This window comes from Chrysochloris asiatica, unplaced genomic scaffold (assembly GCF_000296735.1).
Source record: "Chrysochloris asiatica unplaced genomic scaffold, ChrAsi1.0 scaffold00392, whole genome shotgun sequence".
In the NCBI taxonomy this organism is placed as follows: Eukaryota; Metazoa; Chordata; class Mammalia; order Afrosoricida; family Chrysochloridae; genus Chrysochloris; species Chrysochloris asiatica.
Window position 1 is genome coordinate 1022711 of NW_006408910.1, and position 20995 is coordinate 1043705.

At 39.5% G+C, this 20995-nt stretch overlaps 1 protein-coding gene and 2 pseudogenes across 1 annotated transcript; 1 reads left to right on the top strand and 2 right to left on the bottom strand.

Moving 5' to 3' along the window:
- Positions 1 to 1880: 1880 nt before the first annotated feature.
- Positions 1881 to 5391, bottom strand: LOC102833888 (annotated as a pseudogene).
- A 443-nt stretch (positions 5392 to 5834) lies between these two features.
- On the top strand, positions 5835 to 10911 carry LOC102834285 (annotated as a pseudogene).
- A 418-nt stretch (positions 10912 to 11329) lies between these two features.
- On the bottom strand, positions 11330 to 12340 carry MC5R (melanocortin 5 receptor). The gene has a single exon (XM_006876579.1). The coding sequence runs from the start codon at positions 12305 to 12307 to the stop codon at positions 11330 to 11332; it is 978 nt and encodes a 325-aa protein (XP_006876641.1). The 5' UTR covers positions 12308 to 12340.
- Between the last annotated feature and the right edge of the window lie 8655 nt (positions 12341 to 20995).

Genomic DNA, 20995 nt, shown 5'->3' on the forward strand with positions numbered 1-20995 from the left:
TGTGATACAATAGTGAATAATTGTTATCAGGACTGATTGTGAGGGTTGGAAATGTAAAGGTAGACGTTTTGTAGCAAGGAAGGGAGTGATTAACTCTCCAATCTAGGAGTGGAGGTCTCTAGGACCATCAACGGAGAAGAGCCGAGAGCGGGACCCTACCCAGAGAGGCAGAGATGACGACGTGGAGTGATGAAGCGGCTGGGGACTTTGGATCTAGAGAGGGAGAGGGACTGTGTGCTGAAGAATGGTGGGGGGGGAGTGTAGGGGGCAGGTTTATAGGGTATACCCTTTGGTCGGTTGATGATGTGTGGAGGGGATTGGAACCATGGCAATGAAACGATATACGGTGGAATGAATGTAAAACTAAAGTTCTCTCATGTAAAATATCATATAATTTATAATAAAACATGAAAAAAAAAAGTGGGGAAAAAAAAATACTTCATACAGTGAGGATCATTCCCACCCCTTTGATACACAGAGTAGATAGGGATGGGAAACTTGGACATTGGCTACCCAAAACAGGGAGGCTACAAAGGCAAGAAGTGACTGGCTTACAAGCTTTCAAGAGGGAGCCTAGATCCAGAGGGTATGAAGGAAAGTAGAATCTCCACTGAGGAGTATCCAATCTGTCTGAGTGGGACTGATGAAAGGAGAGGAGGATAGCACTCAAGTGGCACAATAGTGAATAATTAATATCAGGACTGACTGTGAGGGTTGGAAATGTAATGGTAGACATTTTGTAGCAAAAGGAAGGAAGTGGTTGACTTTGCAGGCCAGGAGCAGAGTTCCCTGGGACCATCAAGGGAGAAGAGCATGATGCGGGACCCTACCCAGAGAAGCAGTGATGCCAGAGATGGCAGCAGAGATGATGATGTGGAGAGATGGAGCAGCTGGGAACTCTAGACCCAGAGAGGGAGAGGGGCTGTGTGCTGATGTCCAGGGGGCAGGAGGCTTGTGGAGTGTACCCTTTGGTTGGTTGATGATGCATAGAGGGGATTATAACCATGGCAATGTAACAATATACGATAGGATGAATGTAAAGCTAATGTTCTCCCATGTAAACTATCACATAATTAATGATAAAATGGTTAAAAAAATACTTCATTTGTCCAATATTGTAAAGTACACTGTACTTTAGATTTAGATACAGGTATAAGATTTTTATACAAAAATTTAAAAGGTATACTATTAGTTAGCTATAACTGCTGTCAACTATTTATAAAAATGAAGTGGAAGTCTACAAGAAGACCAAACTTCAAAATTAAGCATAATTTATTGCATGTAACAAAAATGTAACAATATCAAGCAGTTTTGAATATTTTTTTTCTTGTTTCTGTAATGTATATGGCCATTTTACAGCTAATACTTTGCTAGATGTGCCAGATTTTCCTAAGACTTGTTTTTCTTGGTGTGTTATTTTTCTTTTTCATACTTTCTCCTAAAACTAGTTGGAAGTAATTTTCTTTTGAATAATAATAATTTTTTTAAGTCTATATTGGGTTTTTTTTTCCAATCTGAGTCATGTAAAAGTTGACTCCTTACTTTCATTTTATCATGTTATAGTTAATTATTTTAGACCTTAATTAACATCTAACCATATGATATTTTGCTATTAAGTACAGTGTATAGCATATGTTAATAAATTGATGAGAATTAACAAAGGCAAATCTTGATTTCAGCTATGTTTAGATATGTGTCACAAACTTTTTTTTCTTCTTTTTCTGGGAAAAAAAAGAGATAAAATCATTCAGTTAACTCTCTTTCCAGCTCTACTGTTTTGAAATACAACTTGAAAAAAATTTGATTAAGTCAAATAATATTGGTGATTTCTTATCTTTCCATAAAAGTAAAAAAAAAAATTTAAGACAATTACTTCTTCCCTAAGATCTCAGTTTCTTAAGTCATTTCTTCAATTCAGTGGAAATTTCTCATAGCACTTCTTACAGACTGGCTTCATGTCAGATTCCACAAATTTATTCTTGAGTGTTAATTTAGTGTTTCAGGTAGAACAGGCAAAACAATTCACATGCCAGACTTTATTAAGAGCAGAAACCACATCACCTTCAATAACACAGTTACAATAGAAACAAGCATCAACAAATAGTTAGTTATAGTGGGTTTCACAGTATTCCAGGCATTTCCGTTCATAATGTTGATGCCCAAGAAAAGGCTTGGCACAAGAAAATGTTCCACATGTCATTGCTTGCCCATGGCAGTTACCACACATCTTTCAATGGGCTGTCAACAACCTCCACAGATGGGGCCTCCGTCACTTCATCACAGCACAGGAAGCAGTACTGTTCTTTCAACTCTTGGGCATCAGCGGTCAGTTCCTTCCACAGTTGGAACAGTTGAAATTATCTGGATGGTAAGGATCATTGTTAAGTATCAGTGGTTGTTCATCCATGATGACATGACATTTCCAGTAGATTCATTTTCCAAGGCCTCAGGCTTTCTCACAGTTATGACAGGAACAAACATTCTTGCAATCTTGACAAACTTAGTATCTGCCAAAATTTCCTCATAGATGTCACAGCAGAAACACTAGGGATGCCAGTGTTTTCTAGCTTTAATAACTTTTGTTGTTGTTGTTAAGTACTATGAAGTCGGTTCCAACTCATAGTGACCCTGCACAGGGTTTCCGAGGCTATATATCTTTACAGGAGCAGAAAGCCTCATCTTTTTCCCATGGAACAGCTGGTAGTTTCGAACTGCCAACCTTGGGGTTAGCAGCCCGATTCGTAACCACTATGCTACCAGAGCTCTGCCAACAATAAATTCATCACACTGATAGAAAGGAGCAAAAAGCATCTGAAAATCATGTTCATAACACTTTCTCCCTTCAGACGCATAGAAAGATCCTTCTGCAAACTGCTGGAAGCATTGTGTACACACAAAGCACTGCTCACCATTCCTGTTCACATCGCTGTTCACATTGCTGTTCACAAGCTTCTCAGTGGATGCAAGTAGTGCTCACAAGTAGTATTGTGCTCACAAGTAGTATTGGCAAGAGTATTGACAATGTTGATGATGGTCATGCCCAGTATCTTTTCTCGGTTACGGGGCCGTCATTGTTGCCATCTCCTCCAGCAACTCTGCTCTGGAAGGCCACTCCAATTTTGTCCTCTTTTCTGTGTTTTGTGGACGTAGGCAGGCACATGTGAAGGAGGGGTAGCTAGACTCTTCAATATATTTTAGTTGTTCTCCACAACTGCCTCAACATATACCCTTAGCTCTGAACAGGTGATTTTCACCCTTAACAAGCATGAATTTGTACCCAGTACTTTCCCATTCCATATTCCCCTTTCTTCTACAACTGTATAAATCCTTCAAGGACTTGACCTAATAAGTTCAAGAATTAGTCTTCCTATTTTCAAAGGGGATGCAGGAAACAGTCAAATATATCCCAAAATGTTAGATGCTTTCCAAACTCATCTTCTCACTTCAGAATCCTGTTATGTGCCCCATAACCACCTGTGAGAAGCAGTGATGTGGGAAAGCACTATGTCCTACATTCTAGATATTTGTGTAATATTATATCTATGTTACCAAATTCATTCTCAAATATATAAAGTATCCAGAGGACAGTCACACTGCAGTGGCCACACTCCTAACAGCAGACTGAACACATGATAGATGCTAGTCCCTAATATCCAGTTATTCTCCTTCTAGGTTCATAGAGGATAGGATGTCTCTACCCAATTTGATGTTCCATGTGACTTTTTTTAGCAAGTAAATTGAGTGGAAACAGAAACCTACATTTAAGTGTTTGACAGGGGAGAGCTTCTCTCAGCCTGGGTTCTTGAGTAACTACAGTGAGACTACCTGTTAATTTGTATTGAACATAAAGCATGTTGGAAACATAAACTTCTGTTATGTTAAATCACTGAGACTTGGAGGCTGTTTGTTTCTACAGGATCATGTTAGTTCTGAAAGTGTGGTTCTTGGTAAACAACATCTGAGAGCTTGTTAGAAATGCAAAATATTTTCTGCTCCAAACCCACCTAATCTGAATCTGCATTTTAACAAACTCCCTTATGTTTCATATGTATATTAAAGTTTGAGAAGCATGGCCTAGACTATCCTGTCAACCACAAAAGTGGTAGAATCCAAACTTAAAATATGTCCATAGACAGCAAAGAAGGGTGCAAAACAGAGAATTTGAATGACAGATAATATACTATATATATTTATCTGGTATAGTATATTATCTGTCATTCAAGTTCTCTGTTTTGCACCCTTCCTTGCTGTCTATGGACATATTTTAAGTTTGGATTCTACCACTTTTGTGGTTGACAGGATAGTCTAGGCCATGCTTCTCAAACTTTAATATAATATACTATATATATTTATCTGGAAGGAGCTCTGGTAGCATAGTGGTTACGAATCGGGCTGTGAACCTTAAGGTCAGCGGTTCGAAACTACCAGCTGCTCTGCGGGAGAAAGATGAGGCTTTCTTCTCCCGTAAAGATTTACACCCTCGGAAACCCTATACATGGTCGCTATAGGTCGGAACCGACTCGATGGCACATAACAACAACAACAACAATATCTTTCTGGGGAAAGGTTGGAAAATAGAACATCAGTAGTGTATATGCATACTGATAGCAACCGTACTGTTGCTGCCTTTGGGAGACACTACAAGAAAGTGACGAGCTAAGGAAAGAACTAGCTTCATGCAAGCAGAAGAAAAAAAGATTCAAGAAAATCTAGTCAGGAACTTCAGGGGGGCAAGAGAAAGCTCTTCTTAACCTAACAAATTAAAGATAAAACTAAGACCAATGAAAACTCAAATTTGGCACTAGGATCACATCAAGGGATGGCTTTCCTTACCATTAACGTTCAGTCCTCTGAATGGATTAGATAAGATGTCTCAGTGTTAAGGTCCAACTAATTATGTAGCATCCAATGAATCCTTTCAATTTGGCAGAAAGAGAATATTCAGAGAACAAACGTTAAAGGCATTATTCTCCTTCAAAGCCTGATACACTCAAACCCTATACAAAATAAGATAAAGAAAGAGGCATGGGATCAACAGGAAAAATAGTCTAAGAAATAGGTCTAGATCTGTACTGTCTAATGTGGTAGCCACTAGTTATGTGAACTTAACGAGCACTTGAGATAGAATGCTATGTCTTCCCTTCTTCCCATTCTTTAATGGGAGTGTCTTTGTGCTCTTTGTTCCTCTATTATTTGTTGGCTTGTAGAAGGGATGAGACAAAGTGTTCTTTAAGTTTATTAGTCTCCAGGTCAGGAGGATCCATACCTAGACCTGAGACACAGATACTTGAGTAACTTTTCAGTTACTCCCTCATCCAAAATTCTTAATGTAATCCCACACTCACCAGTGAGACCTGATGTTTCAGGCATGGGAGAGTAATACTCTTCCATGTTAAGTGTCACACATTTAACAACATGTCTGATATGTGATTCCATGGTTCATTTTTAAATTGTATGTCAGATCTTAAATTGACTAACAATTTTTCACATATTAAGTCTTGAAATAATTCATGTCCCATTAGCTATTTGATTACAGAGATTCTCCTAGCCCTATTATGAGCATACTTATCTCAGTCTACAAGCTGACTGAGATATAGGAGTCAGATAGTATATGATGCCAAGTGTGCAACTTCATTAGATTTTTAGGAAGTAAAGTCATTTTGAATTGAGAAATGGCCATCCTACAGAAAATACTGTCAAGACAATTTTATCAGGCTTGGAAGTCAGGGCATTACTCTTGCTAATGATCCTATAGAATATTTTTGCTTTATCAGAACCACAAAGAAAATTTTTCAAATAACTACAATGTCCAGAATTGATAACAGTAAAAAAAAATGGCTGTGCTGATGGCCAAAATCTGTCATCAAACGGAGTATTATTTTGGTGGCTTTAATTTGCCATGGTACAAACTGTCAAAGGAACAGATAAAAATGGATGAAGCCTAAGTACTTTTGGAGATAATGATAAAATTCAAGAAGTTAAACCCTTTACAACAGAATTTAATGTAATAATTGAAGCAGTGAAGTATTCATAGAATTCATGGAAATAAGTAAACGTAAAACTAAAATCTCCAAGCAGGAAGATTTCCAAGTTAAAAAAAAAAATCTGTTTCTATTAAAGGTTTCCCAAGTGACACAACCCTTGGTGACACAGAAGAATGGTTAGAAGACAAAGGTCAATTACTAACTACTCAGATGAGAAGAGCATTGCACAAAGCATTTAGCCCACAGCCATCAAGCTGATTCCAACTCACAGCAAACTGATAGGATGAAGTCGAACTGCTCTTTTGGGTTTCCAAGCCTAAATCTTTACTGGAGCAGACAGCCTTATCTTTCTTCTACAGAGGAGGTTGTGGGTTTGAATCACTGACCTTTCAGTTAGAAACCTAATGCTTAACCTACAGCATCACCAGCAAAACATCTATGAGATCAACATTTGTGTTTTATAGTATTGAATCTGCTAAGAAGTTCATAGAGACCCCTGGTTAAGAAGTACAAAGATACAGGAAGATTTCTTTGTAAAACAGAATAAAGAAAGAAAACAAAATAAAGTGGCACTCAATTATTAGCTAAACAAGAGTAAGAAAAAAAAATCGGAACTCTACAGAAAATACTGAAATGAAGTCTCTAGAATAAAAGGTGAGCTGCTTGCTGAAATTTTCAGGTTACTTAGATGATCAGACCTATAGAGAAAATGTGCGCATCTGTTTCTCAAATCAAGGAGAAATAAAATGGATAGACTTTGTCACAGGAGCAAAAGAGGGAGTAATTCTATTTAGATAAATAGTTAAAGAAATACTAAGTAAAGCCAAAGATGCAAGTAATGGTAACCTACAATTAAGGGACAAAGAAGCAATGTGGTAAGTACTAGAAGGAGAGGTCAAAGAAGAAGCATTGAGGAAAAAAAATCATGGAAAATCAGCAAATATCCATACACAAACTAAAGTCAAAAGGTTGCAAATTTAAGAAAAAGGAAAGGGAAAAGTATCATTTCAAGGTAAGAAAACAAAATTTGACAATGATTATGAGTGTGATTTTTTTTTTTTTTTTAATGGTGCATTTGAATCAATGAAAAAGGCAAGGAAAAAACAGATGAGTTTTAAAAGGAACATGTTTTGAATCTCTGGGAATGTCAAAACTGCCGTTTTGATGTGGTGTAAATGGAAGAGCACAGAATTTGTTGGGTAAGGGTTAGAGAGATGGTAAGTGTATAGAGCTAGATGGAAATATGCTAAGAAACAATAGAAAAAAGAGAAAACAGAAAATTATGCCAGAGACCGGTAATTTAGTAAACCCTTCAAAATTTTATTTTAATTAGGTTTTAACATACCTTTATCTTTGGAGATTTTGAAAAAATAAAACCAAATTAGGTTTACTTGCATGTACCCCTGTACAAAAGGAAAAAATTTTCTGTTGTTACACAATGAGGGTTTTTAAATGTATAGCTTTGTATTATCATATGATTCATATACCAAAAGGAAGGTTATTTCACTAAGTTACCATTTTAATATGAGAATCTATTAGTATAATAAAATATATGCAACATAAAAAGGGAAAAATAGAAAATTTTCTAATTCACCAATTAACTTACCTTCTAATTCTGTAGTTGCTGCTGCTGTTGTTAAGTGCTGTAGAGTCGGTTCTGACTCACAGTGACCCCATACAGGGCTTCCAAAAAGCGGTGTGTTTGAGCCTTTCAGTCAGTGCTTTATCCCATAGCACCATACCAGAGCTCCCTCAATCCTATAGTAGCTGCTGAAAACTCAGCAGAAAACCTAAAGCACTCTGATGATCACAGATCAGAATCACTAGTTCAAATGGGTGATCTGGTCCTTCCATTTTATTAATCATTTCTTTGAACACATTTTTAATATCAAATAAAATTCATACAGAAACAGAAAGAATTGATATATAATACAAGACAATTCTGAAAATTATATGGATTGTCTGGGGATTTTGCCTTCGAGTGTCAGGCATTGGCATATTTATTCACCAAGTAACTATATGAAGGTATTCCTTTCAAATGAAGATACATCCAAATATTGGGTTATTTATAGAGAGATTAAAAGACATCTGAGCATTTCCTTAAAGACATTTATGTAAAAAGTCAGATCTTAAAATATGAAAGTAACTCCAAAAGTATTAGTAGAAAATCATATACATTTTTATTAAGCAAAAATATCCAGTGTGAACCTATTGTTTCTTTGATATTCCCCACATCAAAACGGTAGTTTCAACATCCCAGGGATTCAAAATCTGTTCTTTTTAAATGTTCTTTGAGTTTGGGGAACAAAAAGACTTCTGAGAGGCCATGATCAGAGTAAGGTTTCCCAGCAAACTTCTCATAGGACAGCCCTTACTATCTGCAAAGAAAGAGCAGGTATATTTTCATGATGGAAAAAAATATTTTGGTTCAATTTTGTGAACTTTTTCTCACCAATGCTGTTTTCTAATCTAAAAATTACTTCATAATAAGCTCCCATGATCATCCTGTGTCCTTTGATAAAATGTATCAAGATTACCCCTTGTTGTCATTGTTGCTGTTGTTGTTAAGTACCATCGAGTCGGTTCCAACTCATAGCGACCTTATGAACAATAAAACAAAACACATCCCAGTCTATGGCAACCTCACAGCCATTGTTACACTTGAGTCCATTGCTGCTGCCATCGCGCCAATCCATTTCACTGGGGGTCTCTCTTTTTCACTGACCCTCCACTTTACTAGCCATGATATCCTTCTCCAGGGACTGGTCCCTTCTGATATGTCCTAAGATGAGACACGAAGTCTGATTATCTTGGCTTCTAAGAAGCATTCTGCTTGTACTTCTAACACAGGTTTGTTTGTTCTTCTGGCAGTCCATGGTACTTTTAATATTCTTCTCAAACACTACAATGCAAATACATTAATTCTTCTATGTTTTTCCTTATCATTGTCTAACTTTCACATGCATATGAGGCTACTGAACATTCCATTGCCTGGGTCAGGCACACCTAAGTCCTTAGGCACGTCTTTGCTTTTGAATACTTTAAAGAGATCTTGTATAGCAAATTTGTCATTATACCCCCTGGGAATTCCAAAACAGTCACTCTCTCCTTCTGAGCTGACCTCTCTGCCGTAGATCTAACTAGCCCACCAGATTCCCCTCAGAAGCCACGTTTTGATTGGACTTTATTTTGAAGGTACCCTAGTGAGACTAAGACAAGTGTATTACTGAGAGACCTTGTCTGCAGCTACCCGCTTATTGCAGAGACATATTTAAGTATGTTTTGTTTGGAATAAACCTGTGCATGTATGAACAATACTTTTCAACTTACTTTCATAAGTCATAAACCTAAAGCAAATAAATAACCCAATGAGAAATTAATTCCCAGACACAAGCAATTTAAACCACAAGATAATAGTCTTATTCTATCTATAGGATCAGAATCCTAGCTGACCTCAATAAGTACTCACAGCTATTAACAAATTAAATACACATTTGTTAAACAATAATAATAAGCACTAAGTTTACTTTCAACTAAAAAGAACAAGAAGTATTAAAAGGATTAATTGCCTCCCTCAAAATTCAGCTGCTCACAACCTGCCAACTTACCATTTACACTGTTCACACCAGTGCCATTTTTTTCTTGACTCTGAGCTCTGTTCCTCTGACTTCAACAGAAGGGTCTCTCTTCTATAACAGTAGTACATTACTGTGTGGCCTTAATAGGTTTTGGAGTGCTGGTGTGGCGCTGTAGGTAAACGTGTTGGATTGCAAAGCCAATTTGAACCTCAAGGTTGGCAGTTCAGACTCAACAGCTGCTCCTCAAAAACCCTATACAAAGCCACTATGGATCAGAACTGACTCGATGACAATTAACAACAACAACAACAGTCTTTATTTGTGTTTTTTTCCCCTTACTGCTTTATTTGCATTTTTTCCTCACTGGAAACATTCTATACATGAAAGTCCAAAACAAAAAAGAAAATATTAATAACAAAAACAATATGGTGGAATATCAGTTACTAGAGTACAAACCCTTTGCTTCAGAGAGATGAGGACCCCACTATGGACCTCCAGACATCAGGCCACTGATTTAACCACTATTTTGTGTCTTCCCTTGTATCTATCCATTGAATAATTTCTTTCATATAAAGGACAAATCCCTATGGTGCTTTACAATTGTACAAGGTATTCTCACACTTTCCCACACAGTTCTTATGACAATCTTGGAAAGTCAACACAGATGTGGAACCTGGAATAAGAGGATTAAGGCCACACAGCCAGATAGTGGTGGAGTCAGGACCTGTTTCTCATTCCATTACAAAGTGGAAAAATGGAATTCCCTAGGGCACAGATGGAATATATGGCTTCCATAGCTATTCAAGTAAGATTGATATACCATAAAGTACACAGTGACAGAGTTTCAGACACCAAGGCACAGTCTGGACAAGTCAAATGGCCATTAACATGAGTTATATGTAACACAGGGTGCCCCTTCCAAGCCCATAACAGGACCCCTAAACACTCACTTGACAACCCTGGATAGAGTCCAAATAAGACACTATAAATGAGTCATAGATCTTTACAATACACAAAAGAAGGTTTGTAGCATAACATTTTATGTCTGGGTAAGCGTAAAAATATAATTGACAGAAATATGATTAAGGAAATTCTACCTTCAGACAATTATGGATACAAACCATAAAACCAAATATTAAGGCAGGCAGAATTTTAGAGATAACCCATAACAAATGTATATAAAATCTGAAAAAGAATGAAGCTGACTACTCTGTTCTGCCTCTGAAAAGCATGCAAGACTCCCAGGAGCATCCAGCAGAGTGTGGCCCTATTTCTGGCTCACCTATGCCATAGATTTACAGCTCTTCTTACATGACCATCAGGATGCTCTGACTCCTGCTGAGACTTGAAATCAGGTTGTTCTACCTTCCCTGAACACACACACTGACTTAGAGGAAGAGTGGATACGATAGCTTGCTTCAATAATAGGCAAAAATGCAGTTAGCATTTGTCACAGTGCTGTAAGATAAGCATTGGACTGCTACAAGGTCAGTGGTTCAAACACACTAGCCGCTCCTTGAAAGCCCTATACAGGGTCACTATGTGTCATAACTGAGTCAACGTCATATAACAACAATGTTCCCAAATGAATAAGTAGCTTGTGCCTAGTTGATACAACAGTCACAGAGGGGGGCAGGGGGTAGTACATCTTAAGATGGAAAACAAAGGGAATGCAGGGTTTGCTTACCCTTCAGCTTCAGCTAACTGACTTGTGACAAAGTAACCAAATGAGAAAAGAGAGCCACAATGAAAATGAGATATATTTGTTCAGTACCTGCTAGGGATTCTGCAGGTGATTCTGAAGCCATGGCAACAAATAATCTCTTTAAAGGTCTTTCGCATCTCCTGGATTCGGAAGGCATATATCAGAGGATCAATCACAGAATTACACATGATTAGTATGAGGTACATGTTGAAGTGAGACATAAAGCAAGAACAATAGAGATTCTGAGGACAAGAAATCATTAAAATGAGGTGGAGGAAGAAGGGGGCCCAGCACACAATGAAGATACCCAGCAACATGGACAGGGTGACAGCACCACGCATGTTGGTCCTCTGCCTCATAGACTTGTATCCAGGCAGTACTGCTATCTGCTTGACATGAGTCCGTGCCATGAGGAACATGTGTATGTACAGGGACACCATGAGGAACAGCATGGTGAAAAACATGGAAATGAGGCAAATGATGACATAAGTAGATTCGTAGTAAATGATGAAGATGATGCCACACCCTGTGCAGAAGGTCCAGATGCAGGCGATGATAACTCCTGAGCGCCTCACAGTCATGATGTAGTGATAGCGCAGGGCATAGAAGATGGTGACATACCTGTCCACTGCGATGGCCAACAAACTGCACATAGAAGCCACCACGGAGATGCAGATCATAGAGTCAAACACATTGTCAATGTGACGCACAAAAGCATCAGCTATCACTAGATGCTTGTTATTTAGCAAGTATATGGTGATGGTCTCCCAGGCATTGGACATGCTTACCAACATGTCAGCCACAGCCAAACTGCAGATGAAGAAGTACATGGGTGAGTGCAAGTTCTTGTTCTTCACTATGGCCCCAATGACCAAGATGTTCTCCAAGAGGCTGATGAGACCCAGAGTCAGAAACACTTCTGCAGCGATACCCATGTCTTCACATGGTGAAGACTTGTTCTTGACATTTGGTTCTGAAATGTTGCCCTCTGTGGCATTCAGGTTGAGATCCAAGAAGTATGAGTGAAATGAGGAGTTCATTGTCGGAGGAAAATGCCTCCTCTTCTTGGCAGTAAATTTACTGTAAAATAAGTTTTGAGATCATGATCCAGCCTACCAAAGAAATACAGCAGGACACCAAAAGCAAGCAAAGTCTAAGAAAGGGACATCTGCAGGGATACACGTCTAAGAGTCCCATCTGGCTTGCCCCATCTTACATAAAGCTCTTATCTCCAAAGTGCTGTCTCTGCAGGTTACAGGTTTTCAACAGCTCTTCCTGTATTCTTTTCCCCAAGCTCCCATTCTTTCACACACATTCATCTTTGTGTGACCAGGACAGTGCCACTTTTTTGGGGGGTTTTGTTTTTGTTTTGTTTTTTTGCCTGTTGTCCTGGTGCCCAATTTCACTCTCAGAAATGTCCCATTAAGTGTTTGCTACAAAATTCACTCGACCTTCCTGATTATCGCACTGCTATGGCGCGTGCATTATATCATCTTCAGGTGAGCTCAAATATTTGAAGAATTTATAGGCCCATATTCCTTTAAGAGAAATAGGTGCATCTTAACTTCAACATCCATTAAGATTCAGTCATCATTAAAATGTTACTGTCTTCACATTTGTAAGCTTAAATTACACGTGCATGTTAAAATTAAGGGAAGCAGAATGTTGTTTTCCCTCAATAAATACTTTCTCAAGATTAGTTGAAACTTCAAGAAGTCTGACTAATAATCTTATAAATTCCACATGAGCACAAACTGGAGCAGCAAAGCATGTAAATTTGCTAAGTACTAGCACAAGATAGGAGTCCTTGTGTGGCGCTGTGGGCTAAAGCGTCAGACTGCAAACTCGTTTGAACTGCAAGGTCAGTGGTTCAAGCTCACCAGCTGCTCCTTGGAAACCCTATACAGGGTCACTATGGGTCGGAATCGACCTGACGGCACTTAACAAGCACAAGATAGGGGGTCCTGGTGTGGCGCTGGACTGCAAAGTAGGTTTGATCTTCAAGGTCTGTGGTTCAATCTCACCAGCCGCTCCTTGGAAACCCTATACAGGGTCGCTATGGGTTGAAAACAACTGATGGCACACAACAACAGAACAATATATCTCACTCTTTTTTGTGCACGATTGCTCTCTTATTATATATTCGAAAATCCACCCACTCCGCCACACACCGCACACACACAGAGCCTCTCAGGACAGAGAATTCCTGTCATCATTCTCAATATTAATATTGATAATAGCATTGAATTGTTATCCTTTGTTGTATAGTTCTATTTCAGGTGTTGATTAATTTAGTTATTGATTAAACTTCACACCAACCTCTAGGAGAGCTGGTAGCATAGTGGTTATGAATTGGGTTGCGAACCTTAAGGTCAGCAGTTCGAAACTGCCAGCTGTTCCGGGAGAGAAAGATGAAGCTTTCTGCTCTCATAAAGATTTACAGCCTCGGAAACCCTGTGCAGGGTTGCTATGAGTCAGAACGACTCCACAGCACATATCAACAACAAGACAAGCTAGCTGCCAGCATTTTCACTCTTCCGCAGCTGAAAGTAAGCATAATTTTGCATTCACTTCGTGCAATTCCAAGTAAACAAGTTGTCATTTTTCTTACCAGTCCTGCTTCCGCAGTGCCTCCTTCTCTTCCACTGCAGCAAGTCAGACCCCAGCTCCGAGGTTGGCCTCAGCCGGTACACCTGGCATCCACCGGCTGTAACAGCGGGAGCCTAGAGTCATCCCCTCAATAACACGATCCTCTAGACTCCAGCAGTGCCAAGTAGCGCAACCTGGCCCCGCCCAGCAAAGCAACCTGGCGACGCGGTCCGGCCCCTCCCCCTCCCAACAGGAAGCCCCCTAGCCAAGCCCGTGTTCTCAGTACCACCTAGCGGCACAACAGAGCAATGTTCCCGCCCTGACTGACCGCCTGTGCTCCTGCTGCTTGGGCCCATACTTGAGCACAGGCAGTAGAAAAATTCTTCTATCCCTGATTGATGAAAAAAATCTTCCCCCAAAACTCATTCATTCACAGTTTTTATTTTATTTTATTTTATTTTTTTCTAGCTGGTTGTAGTTTTTATATTTTCTTCTTTACCTCTTAGCGTGAGTCAGGTGAAAAGAGTACATTCGGCTAGGTTCTCAGATACCTCTGCGACTCCGGTTCCCCCAGATGCGGGGGTCCCTGATGAGTGTTCTCTGGCAAAATGAAGCCTGGAAGCCCTACGCTGGGACTGCTACACACCACTTTCTTTACCCAACACTTCACCGTTCACCACTAGGACTGTGTTTTCATGCTCAGCTCTCAGAGCAATTGTGTCTCTGTTACTCACGCAAAAATAGAAGAACGGTTTTCCTCTAGTGGAATATTCAGACATTTGGCGATATTTTCTGGAACCACCATTCTCTGTCTATCTCGAACACTAAACTTGAACCTCCAAAAGAATCTTTATGATACAAGAAAAAGAGGTACATAAACAAAGGCGTTATCTAAAATATGTTGGGTAGACACCATCTGGGGGAGGGGGTGAAGGAGGACCCTTTGGGGTAACATTGCCAGAGCGGATTACACCAAAGTGACTATAAACAATTTTGTGCAGTGTTTCAGCAGAAATTTATTATTTTTTATTAAAATGTCCCCGTAATTACGTGTAACATAAGCCCAGCTTCCATGTATCAGTGTACCTACAAGGCTAAGATTCTATGTTACTTTTTGAACCCTATAAAGCATAGTCATAGCTATCATTATTACCCAATTACAATGACACAATCATTTCATCTGTACTGCACATGGTACAAGTACGTCCTCTTGTCTTTGCTGCTGCATGCTTTTATATTAATTGATTTTGTCAACGTTTCTGATGTTTTAGTTACAATACTGTAGTAATTAGTATTTGTAAACCTATTTCAATATTTTTTTTTTGAAAATTAAGTTACAACTAAAGGAAAAGGAGGAAAATCAAAATAGGTTTCTGCTCAGCCACTACGTCACAGAGCCCTGTTGTTCCAAGGTTGAGCCATATACTACCTCTTGAAATGGTTTATTATCCTAATAAATCTCATAACTGTGAATATTGTGTCTGAGTTCTTCTGAGTCATTGTAATGAATTATTGAACCCAGTTGAGTAGAAAGTGCTGTGGTAGGGATGGTTTGGTGTAATGTTTTTTTGCAGTTTGGGGTCAGAAGTGAGATTTGTTCCAATGGCTCCAGATTCAGGAAAACATGGGTTTTGTAAGAGAAATAATGAAGGGACATGGGATGTAAAACTGTTTATTCTTAGAAGGTCATTTTGATGGTTAACTGTAATGTATCAAAGAAATGTAAAAAATATTATGCTGCAATTGAGGGGAGAAAAGCTGCTTATTGAAGTTGCCTGGGTGGTTAAACAAGATGACTAATAAAGGGTCAGGGCCTATAAGATTATCCTGCAATCCAGAAAGGCCCATGGTTGTATGCACATGTGTGATAGAATAACTACTGAGTATCTTGACTATGTTGTTGTTGTTGTTGTTATGTGCCGTGGAGTCGGTTTCGACTCATAGCGACCCTGTACAGGGTTTCCGAGGCTGTAAATCTTTACGGGAGCAGAAAGCCTCATCTTTCTCCCGTGGAACAGCTGGTAGTTTCGAACTGCTGACCTTGCAGTTCACAGCCCGATTCATAGCCACTACGCTACCAGAACTATAGAGAGTTTGTATGCCTACCTTCAGCCTATACTTGATTGGGTATGCTAAAAGGGAAGTTAAAACTTGTATAGAAGACACAGCCTTTCTTTTTTAAGCATATGTAGAGTAAGGGGCTTAGATAGAAACCTGAGCTCCACCCAGAACTGCTGTGAGAATAGATTTATCTGTGAAGGAAAGATCTACCCAAAGAAAAATGATGGCATTTTGAATTTCAAAAATTAGTTTGCATTGAGACAAGAAAATTCTGTGCCCATCAGAGAAAACTCCCTTCTAGGCCTGAAAGTTATAGGGAGTTGGTGAACAGACAGCCTGTTATTATTATTGTGATGACCACCTGGATCCACCTGATGCATGGAAGTCAGGGAAAATGAGACAGTAAAGTGAAAGGTTGAGAGAGAGTAGGAACCTACTGATATGAAGTGCAGAGAGGTGTATATGGATTATGTGTATACTCCCAAGCTTACAATTGGTATCCATTTGACCTAGCTAGGATGAATAGGGATGAATTGACCAGAACTAAAAGGAAGACCGTAGAAGAATTGATGCTACTGAGTTATGGTGTTGGAGGAGAATATTGAAAGTGCCATGGGCTGCCAAAAGAACCAATAGATCCGTTTTGGAAGAAGTACAGCCAGAGTGTTCCTTGGAGGCTAAGATGGCCAAACTTCATCTACTTCAGACATATTGTTAGGAGGGACCAGTCACTGGAGAAGGATATCATGTTTGGTAAGGTGGAGGGTCAGACAAAAAGAGGAAGACCCCCAACAAGATGTATTGGCCAAGTGGCAGCATCAATGGACTCAAGCGTGGCAACAGTAGTGAGGTTGGCCCAGGATCGGGCAGTGTTTTGTTCTACTGTGCATAAGGTCGCTATGAATCGGTACTGACTCAATGGCACCTAACAACAACAGCAACAACTTAATGAAGAGAGAGATGTGTGGCATTGTGAATGTAAATTGATGCTATTTTGATGGCTTGCTCTAGACTAGATATTTCTTGTAGATGTAGATGCTCAGTGTTCCAACTGTAATGGAAGTATCTTCAGCTCAAGGAGCATGCTTGTCTCCTCAGTACTGGGTTGATAGGGATGGACAATTTAGAAACTGGATACCTAAAATGGGGAGAGATAAAAGCATGAAGTGACTGGCTTACATGCTTTCATGCTGTGCTTACACTTAAAATGATATGGGGGAAATGAATCCATCATATATGAAAGGGCTAGAAGAGTTAAGAGAAACCTATGATGTAGTGAATTACTTATTACATCTTTTAGGCATAGTCTGTAGCTCCCACCAGACAACACTTTTGCCCTGCTGGGTCTGAGTAAGAGACGGTGGGAAAAGATGCTGATGGGATTATATTATTACTTTGTGACTAGTCAACAGAGATAACTGATTGTGAAAACCTGGAACTCTAATATGTAAACAATGAGCCATCTCAGAAGCAGGAAGGGAAATTTCACTACCATCCAAGAAGAAAAGGTAAAAGTGAAGTATGTCCTTTGCCCCCAGAGATCTTTGTGGATTTAATCTCATCAACCCAGGAAAGGAATTGTGACACCAGAGAAATATCAGAGGAGCATCAGCAGTAGAGCCAAGAGCCAGAGCATTAAACAGAGTGGTGGACTTCCTAGGACCCAGACTGAGTAAAGCTGAGCACTCTGGGAAAGAAACTTGCTTGCAGAGTGAGGAGCCTCCAAGAACGTAACTGGAGGGTGGGGGGTGGCGGGGGGAACCTAGGTTTGCTGACCTTTGGAGCTAGAGCTGAGTGCCTTCAGTCTATTGTTTATGCTGAAGTGGAATGCCCTGTGGTCATTTATCAGCAGGCTAAAATGCTTTCTAACATTGGATGGGCAGAGAGAGAGGCCTGACTGTTGGCATAGCTGAAGAAGAGGTTGTCCCAACTGGAAGAATGGTGTCCTGAGCATATTCTGATCCTGCATTGTAACCTATTCACTTCTCTAATAAACCCCATAATTGTGACTGCAGTGTCTAACTTCTATGTGGTCATTGCTATGAATTATCGAACCCAGCTGAGTAGAGAAGAATGGTTATACCAATTTTGCAGTTTGGTGTCACAAGTGTGATTCATTTCAATAGCTCCAGACTAATTAAAGTTATTGGAGAAACAGTACCATATTGTGTATGCTGGTTTAGAGCATATACAGTCTCCTAGAGAACATTGTCCCACCACTGCAAGGTACTGCAACCTATTCTTTTTGTTGTTAAGTGCCATCAAGTCAGTTCTGACTCATAGCAACCCTGTAAGAAGTGGCTGGTAAGCTTGAACTGCCAACTTTGCAGTTCAAATCGACCTTGCACTCTAGCATTAACCCACAGCACCACACCAGGACTCCTAGCTGGCACTATAATTGTGTCTTTAGAAGGCCATGCCATCCTTATATCAAGCCAACTACTTCAGCATGGTAAATATACTAAAGTCAGTGAATTATATGAGTATAGGCCTATAGTTACATGTCTCTAGTTGTTAAATGAGTTCCTTGATCCAAGGCAATGCTGTCTGGGATAATGTGATGGTGCATAAAGCATTCTATAAGTTCACAAATGGTAGTTTTGGTAGAAGCATTGCATGCAAGGAAAGTAAATCTATATCCAGAGAATCTATTCTAATAAGAACAAAACCCTGCCCTTTCCATGCTGGATGTGGTCCAATGTAATAAACCTGCCAGCAGGTTTCTGGCTGATCTTTCTGAGGAATGTTCCCATATGGCAGGTTCAGTGTTGGTCTCTCCTGCTGTGTGATTGGGTCACTGCTGTAACCAAGTCAGCTTTAGTGAGTACTGAGTCCCTGTTGCTCCGTCCATGCTAAATTCCATCCATGACACCATTTCCACTTTGTTCATGAGCCCACTGAGCAATGACAGGAGTGGCTGGGGAAAAAAGATGATTTATTTCCACAGAACATGTCATCTTATCCACTTGACTGTTAAAATCCTCCTCTGCTGATGTAACCCTTTGGTGAACATTCACATGACATACTAGTATGTTCACTTCTTTTGGTCCATTCATAGAAGTCTATCCACATTATCTCTTCCCCATATCTCCTTATCACCAATTTTACAATTATGTTCAAGTCCCTGACCATCCAGCTAAACCAATGGCCACAGTACATGAATCAGTATACAGTTGCATATCTGGCCATTTCTCCTTCCAAGCAAAATGAACAGCCAGTTGCACTGCTCTAAGTTCTGCCTATTGGGAGGATTTTCCTTCAACACTGTCCTTCAGTGAAGCCCCAGAAAGTGTCTGTAGTATTGTTGCTGTCCATTTTCAAGTAGTACCCGCATGTTATGCAGAATAATCTGTAAACAAAACACAACTTTTCCCTTAGTCAACTGATCATAAGGAAATCCCCATGAGGCCATGGTACTGACTGGGAAAGTGAAAATAACATGATAAGAGTGGATACCATGGGCATTTGAGCCACTTCCTCATGCAACTTACTTGTACTTTCAGGTCCTGCTCAAGTCCAGTATCCTATATACCATTTCCATTTAATGGAGTGCTGCTGTACACGTCCAACCTTATGACTCCATGGGTTAGACAACACCCAGTTCTTGTTGGACAGCTCAAGCCACATGGTGATTTGGTGGCCTGATTAGGCATTCAGTCTCTATTGAGATCCAGTAACAAGTCAAAAGCTTTTTCTCAAAAGGAGCATAGTTATTTACAGAGAACAGGTGGGCTTTGTCTCCAAATCCTAAAGGTCTTCAGTATAATTCATCAATAGGAACCTTCCAAGTCTACAAACTGAATCTCTACCTGCCACTGCCACTTCAAGCACCATTGGATCAACCAGAACATATTGTTCAAGTGGTAGAACATCTTACACAGCAACCTGAACCTGATACAGAGTCTTCTCGAGTTCTGGGCCCCACTGAAAACTAGTACCTTTTTTAGTCACTTGATAAATAAAACAAAATTTAATTTTATTGAGTTGATATACTCAAGCCAGGACAGTAGAGGTGTATTTTTGGCCTTCACAACTGAAGGTAAACTGTTCCTAGTGATCCTTCACAACCAGAATTGAGAAAAAGACATTGATATCAATAGCTGCATAACAGATACCAGAAGATGTATTAATTTTCTCAAACAACAGAACAGCAGGTACAACTGGGATCACCACGTGGTTAAGTTTATGATTAACCTCTGTCATTCTTCAAGATCCATTTGTTTTTTGTATAAGTCAAATAGATAAATTAAATGGGGATGTAGTGGGAACCATCAACCCTGAATCCTTCAAGTCCTTGATTGTGACCCTCTGAAATCTTTACAAACCTTCCAGGAATGCAGTATTGATTTTGGTTTGCTATTTTTCTAGGTACGGGCACAGCTCTGCTGGCTTCCACTTGGCTTTTCCTACCATAATAGCCCTATTCCTCATGTCAGGGATCCAATGTGGGAGATCTGCCAGTTGCTCAGTGTGTCTATTCCAATTATGTATGCTGGAATTGAGAAAAGTGTGACAAGATGAAATCAAAGATTAACAAGACTCACAGTATCAGTCTGTAGGTAAGGCTCCACTAATAAATTTACCTCTATATTCCCCCAATCTGATTGGCAGAACACAGCAAAGTTTTGGGTCTCCTGGTATGCTTAGTGATAAAACATCTCCTCAGAAGGGAAGACTGATGTGAACAAGAGTGATTCAACAGAATTTAGGGGCCCAATGTATCCAGCTTCCTGATTATCTGCCCATTATCCTTATCTCAAGTTTCAAGATACCACTTATTCCCATTTTCTTCCCAATACATGCTTTAGTGAACCAAATAATTAGATCCTTTCCTAACATCTCAAGCTGTAACACTGAATGAAAAATCTATACTTAAACCCATCTACATACAGCCAACTGATTTTTGACAAAACACCTAAATATATTGCATGGGGAGGTGATAGTCTCATCAACTGATGGTGCTGACAGAACTGGAAAGCGATATGCAAAAGATTGAAACAAGACCTTCACCTCACACCTTATACAAAAACCAACTCAACATGGATTAAAGACCTAAATGTGAATCCCAGAATTATGAA

Excerpts from the sequence above, each read along its gene's own strand:
- MC5R (XM_006876579.1), bottom strand. The coding sequence starts at position 12,307 with ATGAACTCCTCATTTCACTCATACTTCTTGGATCTCAACCTGAATGCC.